Raw genomic sequence first — 10853 nt, 5'->3', positions numbered from 1 at the left:
AGTTGAAAAAGTGAAGTTGAAAAAATCGTGAAAAATCCACCTGCCGCAAACACCTGCAATCAAAAATACACTTGGGGCATACTTGGGGACCCCCCAGAGTCAAGTTCGCTAGTGTGTACCCCAACATTTTTTTTCGCCCCTGTTTTCAAAGTACATTTTTGAGGTGTCCTTAAGTTTTTTTTAAAAAATTTTTTGACACAGATTACCTTTGGGGGGCTGTCTGAAGGCTGCATGGGGGTTCCCGCAACATGGCACCCCATAACCTCAATTCTGCACTTTTTTCCGCCTGCTATTCATAGGCGAAACTTTACCGCCTATTACATTGCATTGACTTTCCGCCTAGGCGGAAAGTCTTTTAAATTGAATACGGGGTAAAACCAAAACAGGCGATAATGACGTCATCGGCGGTAAATTAACGCGGATTCAGACTTAACGCTTCAAATTGAATACGGGCCTATGTCTGTCAGTGTCTTTACATTCCCCTACACCACACTTGCCTACTCTCCCGGGACTGCCGGGAGCCTCCAAAAAATGTTCACCGATCCCTACCGGGCCTGCATTCGATAGTGGGCGGTTCAGGTGGAGATTACGTTATTTGCGCTAAATTGCGTAATCGTAGCCCCTCCCCCTGCTTTACAATGTCTGTAATATCGGCATTATAAAGCAGGGGTGGACCTCCATCCCAAGGGGGCTACCAAAATGTCGGTAAGTATGCCTTACACAGGCAGCTTGTTTTGGAGTAGGGAAGGATGAGCTGGATTTTCTATATTATTAGATACAAGGCTATTTTGTATTACAGGTTTAGTCTCCGATATCCAAATATTCAGAAATACAGAATTTTTTTGGCATGACTGAGATAGTGAAACCTTTTGATATTTGATGTACACAAACTATGTCTAAGGCACAAATTAAAAATATTGTATAAAATTACCTTCAGGCTGTGTGTATAATGTGTATATGAAACATAACTGAATTTTATGTATGTATACAAATTTTGTTTGAGCCACAAAATTATTGAAAATATTGTATAAAATGACCTGCAGGCTGTGTGTATACAGTGTATATAACACATAAATGCATTGTGTGTGTATGTTTCGGTCCCATTCCCAAGATATCTCATTATGGTATGCACTTATTCCAAAATACAGAATATTCCGATATCCAAAATACCCCTGGTCCCAAGCATTTTGGATATCGGAGACTCATCCTGTATTATGTGTTTTTGAAGTTAAGCTTGAAATACTACACCAGAGGGCGCTGTCTTCATATTTAATTTATAGATTCCCTATATACCTGAAGTATGAATTGGGCTATGTGGCTGCCTCTCCAAGACACAAAGGGAGTGTATTTATCACAATCCTCAACACATATGGATGAATACTGTACTTGTTTCAGTATTGCTTAATCAAAACTATTTTACTAAGCAATTAGTGCTGAATAACAAAGTCAAACTCACTGTTTTCTGTGTGTGTGTGTGTGTGTGTGTATTTATGTGTGTGTATATATTATACAGTATGAAACACCTGTGCAGCACAGAGGTACAATATGTAATCATCATTTCTTTCCCATAGATTATGCAATAACCCTTTGGCACCAGAGGGAGCACGTATGATTGTGGATGGGCTAGCTGGTAACAGCTCACTGAAGCACCTATCTCTCCTGCACACGGATCTTGGAGATGATGGAGCTGAGATACTTGCAGCTCAGCTGGGAAAAAATAAGCACCTGCAAGAATTAAATCTGGCATACAATGGAATTCATGACGAGGCCGGTCTCAGGCTGGTGGAAGAGGCTGCACGTCACCCAACGCTGGATAGAGTACAGTGAGTACTACCTACATATGGGGGACAATTATAAAACTGATACAAAGGAAAAATGAGGTGTTGTACAAGCAGTAACTTAGCTAGTTGCCGGGGAGTGATTGTGGATGTGCAGGGTTTGCTGCCTGTGATAGGTGTAAGTCTTGTTTCCCTGCAGTCTGGAAGGATGTCTCCAGCAGTATACTGAGGGATACAATATAGATTGGGGTCATGATGGATAGCTGACTAGAGAAAGTGGTGGTTAAAAAAACAAAGATGTATATTTATGAGGAGAGAATGGGGTGTGAATGTATGTATAGGGTGAAGGACATCGTGTATTGTAATGAGGTTGTGATTAATGGCTAGGTTCTGTGTGTAGTCCCTATGCTGCAGCTCGTCTGGCCAGGAGCAATGATGGAGAACCTGGAGATTGTTTGTTTGTTTTTTATTTTGTGTAGTACCTTGAGTTCTATTAGAAAACTAGATAAATAATCTCTTGTTATTAGGCACGATCAGTTACATAAACAGGTACAGAAGTGTCCTCCGAAATTGTTGCTGCAGTCGCATTAAACAGCTCTTCTAGTCGCGCCTAGTCCCGTAGGAGTTTACTCATGGCAAGCGTCTATTCCTGCATCTTATTCACCACAAATGAGTCTTATTCACAATGTGATGAAAATAAGACGCACAAGCAGACTATGCTGGATAAAATGATGTACGGCATTGCGTATGTTCTGTATGTGACTGCAGCTCTGTATACAAAATGCTACGTTACAGTGTCAGCGGCTGTTTTTCACACCACGATCCGTTGTTATGTTGTTACAGACTTGGGGCTCTATTTATTAACATTATTTTTACTAAAATAAAGTGAAAAGGGGTGTTTTCACACCCTTTTCACATTACTTTAGTATCACCTAAAGTTACTACAGGGCAATTGGAGTAGAATTCGTAAAATTCTACTCCAACCCCTAAGTATCACTTATTTTTAGTAATCAGATCGCATTTCCCATAACTTAAAAATAAATTGTGAAAAAATACCGGGGAAAGCCCTGTGATAATAACGCCATCTGGAGGTGGCGTTATCCAGGGTCTCCCCCGATTACCGGACTCCTGCTCCGCTCTGACGGGGAGAGCAGAGCCGGGAGCCGGCCCCAGTAATCAGCTGTGTGGTCTAAACAGACCACATGCTGATACACTGCAAAAAAAAGAAAAAAGAATAAAAAAATAAATAAATAACTTACCTGACTCCAGGGACCGGAGTTCGGGACTCTGGTGATGTCCTCCAGCTGGTCTCCCATACTGCACTGTGGCCCGGTCATCAGGTGACCGGGTCCCAGTGGAGTATGGGATGTCAGCTGACCGGAGGACATCACCAGAGCCCGGATAATGCAGGTAAGTGTAATTAAGGGAGAGGGGAGATTGCGGGGGGGGGAGGGGTTGCAGGGGGTCCGCAATCGTGGGGGACGGGGCTTGGCGACGGGGCTTAACGCCGGGGGAGGGGTGGCAGCGGCGGCTGGTCGGCACATGCGCGGGGCACTTGTCACTGTATTTTTTTGCAAAAATACCGTGACTAGTGTTCTGAGGGGATTCGCAGGGACAGAGCTTTCTCGCATGGTCTGTGACTGCAAGGGATTTGTAGTAAATCCCTGTGATATTGCCTGAATTCGCAATGCGAATTCACTCGGTAATATCACACTACAATCTGCATTACCAATGCGGATTGTAGTAAATGGAGCCCTTGGTCACAAATAGAACACACACATGTCGCATATCATATTAACCAGCAAAGTCTGCTTGTAAATTTTATTCATATCACATTACAACAAGGTGGCCCCTTGTACAATTTTTTGGGTTTAAAAGGGGGAGGGATATTAGCAATAAGGATTTTTTTTCCTAGTTAAATTCAGATTACAACTCAGTTGCACACACATATAAAAATGTCTCATATTAAATTAATCAGCACAGTCTCCTGGTGCGTTCTAGTCTCATCACATTCCGACTTATACGCATTTTCAGCACAAAAAAGACGCCCGATGCTAGCAGAGTTGCATGGGACCTGGTGGCTCCTCACGTCAGGCATATCCTGCTGCCTATTGAGGCTAGATGAGCAAGAATACATCTGCATCATCATTATAATAAGCTCTTCAAAAAGACAGAGGATGAGCAGGGACAGGGAAAGTAGTCACATAGGCCTGAGATGTCGTAAGAATACTTCCAATTCCTTGAAGTAATAAACCCAAACCCATGTATGAACAAATTCAGAATGTCCATCCACTGCCGAGAGCAGCATTTCCATGAATTGGTCACTTCTATGAAACCAGTTGCCTATTAGGGAAGACATAGTTGTTTCTACTTCAGGGTCCATAGGGGGTTCACAGGGTTGACCTTGGGGTATAGCTGGATCTGGATCCACGGGCACCACGCAGTTAAAGCTTTGCTGCTCCCAGGATGCACTTGGGTCCGTCCTCCTCTATACCCCGCCCCCGGCCACAGGCACCTCAGTTTTAGTTGGTGCCCGGCCGGAGTCGGGTCACCCTGGGCAGTGGGGCTGCATAAGCAGCCCCTAAGCTTTAATTTAAATTTTTTTGCAAAAAAAAAAAAAAAAAGAAGATTTTATTATTTTATTTTTTACTATCTTCAGAGTGGCAGCATAAGACTGTCCATCTGGACGTCCATGCTGCCGCTCCAACAGCCCGCTGGCGCTGCGACTCCAGTACTGATCTGGAGATCGCAGCGGGACCCCGGAGTCAGTACTAGCGTGGCTCCGGGAGCTCCCTCTGACTGCTGCCGGGTTCTACGGGGCCAGGTAAGCCGCGTGTAGCGCTTCGCGCTGCACGCGGGGGAAGTCAAATGCAGTCTTTCAGCCGCCGGTCTCTGGGGACAGACCGGCGGCGCTAGTAGCGGCGGCGGGCTCCCCCTCTTCAGGAATACCCCGCGTGACCGCTGGCCCCCGGGGTGTAAGTACCGGCGGGGAACCGGCTTCCCCGGGGGTTTAGTACTAGCAGGGGAGGCAGCCTTCCCTGCTTTAGTGGCTCCTCCCCTCAGCCCAGCGCTCCTTCTCTCATGTGTGCTGGCGTCGCTGGGCTGTTATCTCCTGGCCACTCCTCTTCAGAGCTCTCCGGCGGCCATCTTCCCAGGCAGCATCGCAGAGCTCCCAGGCGGATACAGTGGACCAGTCCCCCTGCGTACCTCTCCCCCTGCAAAGGACAGTGTTCGCAGCGCTATAGCCCTCCCAGACACTGAATCTGGGAGGTTGATTGTAGCTGATGGTGCAGTGAGTATAACTTCTCTGCATGGTATGTGACTATTGCTAGTGCTGCTGTCTGTGCTTTTTCTACTTACTGTCAGCTTTTTACCTATACCTTTCCTTCTCCTACGGCCCGCAGGTGCGTGGGGGAGGGGTGTTCTTTCTGTATACCTCACTTATATAGATCTACGTATTTGTGAGGTCCATCACATACAGCGGTGTGCTACTCAGTACCAGATTGTGGGCTGTTTGTGTTGCATACTTGGGAGTGTGCAAGTGTTATACGCCTTTACCTCTTTTCGGTGATACTTCTTTTATTGCAAAAGTTTTGTGTCATGTCTGATGAGGAGAAGGAGCGCTCCGTGGCTCCTGTGTTGTTTTCCTGCCGACGCTGTTCGGCAGGGGTTGACGGGGCGGATTTGTCTCAGGACGGTCTGTGCGGACGGTGCCAGCTGGTACCTGGTCCCTCTAAACCCCCAGTGGCGCAGGATCCTCCGTGGGCGATGTTTACACAAGTGCTAGCGTCGATCACGGACCGGCTGGCGGTCCCGACTGCGGGCCCTTCTAGGGCGTTGCCCCAGCCTACCATCCCCCGTTCCACGGGCGTGACGCGTCTGGTGCAGTCTCCTCCCGGGTCTCAGACTGTGGGTCCTTATGCGGGTTTGCCTGTGTACGTGCAATCTCCCACGGTACCACAGCAGCCGATGGTACCGTTTCAGGGGTATCCTCAAACGGTACCCCCTCCCTGGGTGGATGTCCTCTCCAGCTCTGTTCAGAGCCTGGCGGCTTCGTCATCGGCCTTTCAAACTATGTTGCACAGTGATTTGCCCCCACGGGCGTCCAAGCGAACCGTTTCGGCTTCAATGGCGGCACAGTTTACGGACACGGACGTGTCTTCGGATGACTGGGAGATCCATGAAGACTGACTCGGATGCTGGGGCCCAGGAGGTGGAGGCTAAGTCCTCCATTAATGTACCGGCATTGGTTAAGGCAGTGCGGGCCATCCTTCATATAGAGGAGGATGCGCTGGCTCCCAGGTCGAAGTACCCTAATTTTAAGAAGGCCAAGGTAGCTTTGACGGTTTTTCCCCTGTCTGATCAGTTAACGGATCATATGGCAGGGGCCTGGCAGTTGCCCAGCAAGAGGTTCCAACCGCAGAAACGGTTGGCTTCAAACTATCCTTTTCCTGAGGCTCATTGCAGGAAGTGGGAAACTCCGCCTGCCGTGGATTCCCACGTTACCCGCTTAATTAAAAGCGCTACGCTGCCTTTGCCGTCGATCTCGTCCCTGAAAGATCCCACGGACAGGAAAGTGGAGACTTGTTTAAAGTCTATCTACTCTCTCTCGGGGGCGGTTGCCCGTCCGTCCATGGCCATCTCTTGGGTGGCTAAGGCCATCGAGAGCTGGGCCAACGCCTTGGAGGATACCTTTCCGGAAGATGCTCCGGAGATCCAGAGAGCGTTGATAGGACAAATGAGGGATGCGGCTTCCTACATTGGGGAAGCATCGTTAGATGCAAGCCTGCTGACCTCTCGGGTGTCGGCTGCAGCTGTGTCGGCGCGTCGGTCCTTGTGGCTGAGGTCTTGGAGAGCTGACGCAGACTCCAAAAAGGGACTGGAGGCCTTACCTTTTAATGGGGAGTTGCTTTTTGGTCCAGACTTGGACAAAATTGTGGATACTCTAGCTAAGTCTAAATCAGCTTTCCTCCCTTCGGCTTCTGCACCTACCAAAGTACGGAGCTCTGCCTTTCGGTCCTTTCAGGTTCAGGGCAAGGCCAAAGGTCAGTCCTTCCCGAGGCAATCGGCGGCCAAGGCCGCTTCTAAGCCCAAGAAGCAGGCCTGGAGTGCCAGGCGCCCTTCTTCCAAGCAGGAGGATAAACCTTCTGCCTGATGGGACGGGCCTCCCTCTGGGGGACCCCAGAGTGGGAGGCCGGCTTCTTCTATTTGCCCAGTGCTGGAACAATACCACCACGGATGCCTGGGTTCGAGAGTGGTCTCCCAGGGGTACGCCCTGTCTTTTCGGCACAGACCGCCCCACCAGTTTTTCTGCATGAGTCCTTCTCAGGATACGACCAAGACTTTACAGATTCAGGAAGCTATAGAGTCCTTGCTGAAAGCAGGGGTCATTGTTCCAGTTCCTCAATTACAACGAGGGACGGGGTACTATTCTTCTCTGTTTCTGGTGCAGAAGCCCAATGGTTCTCATCGCCCTATCCTCAACTTGAAGTCTCTGAACAAATTCCTCAGAGTTCCCAAGTTCAGGATGGAAACGTTACGTTCCATCATTCTGACGATGGAACCGGGGGATTACATGGTGTCCCTGGATATCCAGGACGCCTACCTCCATGTTCCGATAGCACCTTCGCACCAGCGGTATCTGAGGTTCGCTATCCTTCAACATCATTTTCAGTTCCGGGCGCTACCCTTTGGCCTCTCCACGGCACCGAGGGTGTTCACGAAGATTATGGCAGTCATGGCCGCACATCTTCGGAACCAGAATGGACGGCTGCTGCCGTATCTGGACGATCTCCTGTTGCTGGCGAGCTCCCCGGAGGTACTGCTTCAACATCTCCACCTGACGATCGCTTGCCTGCAGGCGCACGGGTGGCTGATAAATTGGAAAAAGTCCTCCCTGATTCCATCACAGCGGATGGTTCATTTGGGAGCCCTGCTGGATTCTCGTCAGCAATGGATTTTCCTGACTCCGGAGAAGGTCTCCTCCCTGCAGCTGCGGATACACAGTTGCCTGAGCAGTTGCCGCCTGTCGGTCCATTCGGCTATGAGAGTTCTGGGGTCCATGGTGTCGACATTCGACATGGTGGAATTTGCCCAGTTCCATTCCCAGCCCCTGCAGGGGCTGCTTCTATCGGAATGGAATGGGTTACCTCACCGGATCCGCTCTCAGATGCTGGTGTTGTCCCCGGAGGTTCGGCAGTCTTTGGCTTGGTGGCTTCAGACAGCGCATCTGGTCGAGGGGTGCCCCTTTTGGATCCCGGACTGGGTCCTGCTCACGACGGATGCCAGTCTCCGGGGTTGGGGGGCAGTGACCGGCTCATTATCGCTTCAGGGTCGTTGGTCCGCGGAAGAAGCACTTCTCCCCATCAACATCCTGGAACTGCGGGCAGTATACAAGGGCCCTGCAGTCGTCCGGCCCCGCTCTTCACGGAAGGGCGGTTCAGGTGCAGTCCGACAACGCCACCACGGTGGTGTACATCAACCACCAAGGGGGAAGTCGCAGTCGGGCAGCAATGTCGGAGGTGTCTCGCATTCTTGCTTGGGCGGAGTGTCACATTCCAGCGATCTCGGCAGTCTTCATTCCCGGAGTCCTCGATTGGGAGGCGGACTTCCTCAGCCGTCACGATGTGCATCCCAGGGAATGGTCGCTTCACCCAGAGGTGTTTCAGCTACTCGTGGACAGATGGGGGCTGCTGGACTTGATGGCCTCCCGTCACAATCACAAGTTGCCCGTTTACGGGTCAAGGACAAGAGACGCAGGCACCTGTCTGGTAGACGCACTGGCGTATCTGTTTCCTCCGATATCCCTGCTTCCTCGGGTTCTGCGGAAATTCAAGCAGGACGGCGGAACGCTCGTGCTGGTAGCTTCGGCGTGGCCCAGACGTCCTTGGTACTCCGATCTGAGGTGCCTCTCCATCGACGCTCCGTACCTTCTTCCTCAGCGTCGGGACCTGTTGTCTCAAGGGCCCTGCCTTTACCCGGATCTGGGTCGGCTGTCTTTGACGGCGTGGCTCTTGAGACAGCCGTCTTGAGGTCTAGGGGTTTCTCCAGTTCGGTCATTGGTACCATGCTTAGGGCATGCAAGCCTGCTTCCGTGCGGATTTACCACAGGGTGTGGCGCACTTATTTTCAGTGGTGTGAATCCAGAAACTATGATCCGCAGGTGTTCCGGGTTTCCAGAATCTTGGAGTTTCTTCAATCAGGTTTGGACCTCGGCTTACGCCTGGCCTCTCTGAAGGTTCATGTGTCTGCTTTGTCCGTGTGGTTTCAGCGACGGATTGCTACACTGCCAGATGTTCACACCTTTTTCCAAGGTGTTCTCAGGATCCAGCCTCCCTTCGTGCCTCCGGTGGCTCCTTGGGACTTGGCGGTGGTACTACGGGTCTTGCAGGGTACTCCTTTTGAGCCGCTTGAGTCGGTGGAGCTCAAGTGGCTGACGTTTAAGACTGTTTTTCTCCTGGCTATTGCTTCTGCCAGGAGGGTGTCAGAATTGGGGGCGCTTTCCTGTCGCCCTCCTTTTCTGATTTTTCACCAGGACAGAGCGGTGCTCCGCACTCGTCCTGAGTTTTTGCCCAAAGTGGTCTCAAAGTTCCACATTAATCAGGAACTTGTTGTGCCAGCTTTTCAGTCACCTGATCTTTCAGCTGGTGAGGCTTCCTTAGATGTAGTCCGGGCACTTAGAATCTATGTGGACCGGACTGCTTCGGTTAGGAAGTCGGATTCTTTGTTTGTCCTCTTCGGTTTTCACAAGAGGGGTTGGCCTGCCAACAAGCAAACGTTAGCCCGTTGGCTTCGTTCCGTTATTTGTGAGGCTTATGCACAGGAGGGTTTACCTGTGCCAGCCTCTGTTAAGGCTCATTCCACTCGTTCTGTGGGTCCCTCTTGGGCCGCTAGACGTGGCGCCTCCGCTGTTCAGCTGTGTAAGGCGGCCACTTGGTCTTCAATTCAAACGTTTTTGAGGTTCTATGCGTTTGACACCTTCGCCTCTCAGGATGCATCCTTTGGGCGCCGGGTACTCCTTTCAGCACAGGAGCGTCCCCGCCCTTAGTTGAACTGCTTTGGGACATCCCCAAGGTCAACCCTGTGGACCCCCTATCGACCCTGAAGTAGAAAACAAGAGATATGGTAAGAACTTACCCTTGTTATCTCTGTTTCTATGACGTCCGTAGGGTCCACAGGGCGCCCGCCCTGACGCACCTGGCTTCATATGGGCTGTGTGGCTGGTCACCGGTTTTCCGTCTCCCATTTCTGTGAGTATGGTTTCTTGTGTGTTCCAGTCTTCCTTCTCTCTGTTTAGTCTCCTCCTCCGGCCTTAGCTGCTTACCAACTGAGGTGCCTGTGGCCGGGGGCGGGGTATAGAGGAGGACGGACCCAAGTGCATCCTGGGAGCAGCAAAGCTTTAACTGCGTGGTGCCCGTGGATCCAGATCCAGCTATACCCCAAGGTCAACCCTGTGGACCCTATGGACTTCGTAGAAACAGAGATAACAAAGGTAAGTTCTTACCATATCTCTTGTTTTTTCAGCACACTGGTATAATGGCTTTTACAGATTGTTCAGGTGTCTTAAGGATTTCTAATATTTGCAAATTGACATTTTTCTGGCATTGAAAAGCCAAAAACCCTGGCCAGTAGGAATATCCTCTCCCACCATTATTTTGGACAACTGACCTTTGGTTTGTCTAAAGGCAATGATTTTAGGGCAATCCCATCAAATATGGGAGAGCATACCCAGAGTGAGACCACACCATCAAGAAACATTCAGATGTTTAGGAGGCTGAAGTTGGCTTCTTATTCATTTTATAGCTTCTTATTCAGAAAATGTTGTATTAAACCAAAGAATTGTGTCCCTTACACAGTTTTCAATTGTTATTTTCCTGGCACAATAAGGATTTTGGCATGAATAGGGCAGTAAAGCGGGCACAGGCACCAGATTCTCTCATTTTGAATAAGAAGCTGTAGTTGTGCAGGAGTTAACTAGCTTCGGTCATCAAATGTTACACTTGAAACCCATAGAGGGTGGTCTGGTACATATGACCCACTTGCCATTTGCCTTGACCAACAAGGATTTTGGCATTT

The 10853-nt window shown here is 49.9% G+C and overlaps 1 protein-coding gene across 2 annotated transcripts in view; it reads left to right on the top strand.

Annotated features, from left to right (window-relative positions):
• Positions 1–10853, top strand: part of NLRX1 (NLR family member X1) — an 85494-nt gene that overhangs the window by 63823 nt on the left and 10818 nt on the right. For both annotated transcript variants that reach the window (XM_088443805.1, XM_088443806.1), the window contains exon 7: positions 1572–1823. In XM_088443805.1, the coding sequence (XP_088299931.1) occupies positions 1572–1823 (252 nt within the window). The remainder of the gene's footprint in view (positions 1–1571; positions 1824–10853) is intronic.

This window comes from Taudactylus pleione, unplaced genomic scaffold, assembly GCF_031769625.1.
Source record: "Taudactylus pleione unplaced genomic scaffold, aTauple2 ptg000334l, whole genome shotgun sequence".
NCBI lineage: Eukaryota > Metazoa > Chordata > Amphibia > Anura > Myobatrachidae > Taudactylus > Taudactylus pleione.
The sequence above is the reverse complement of the archived record's forward strand: the minus strand, read 5'-3'. Positions and strand labels throughout refer to the sequence as shown.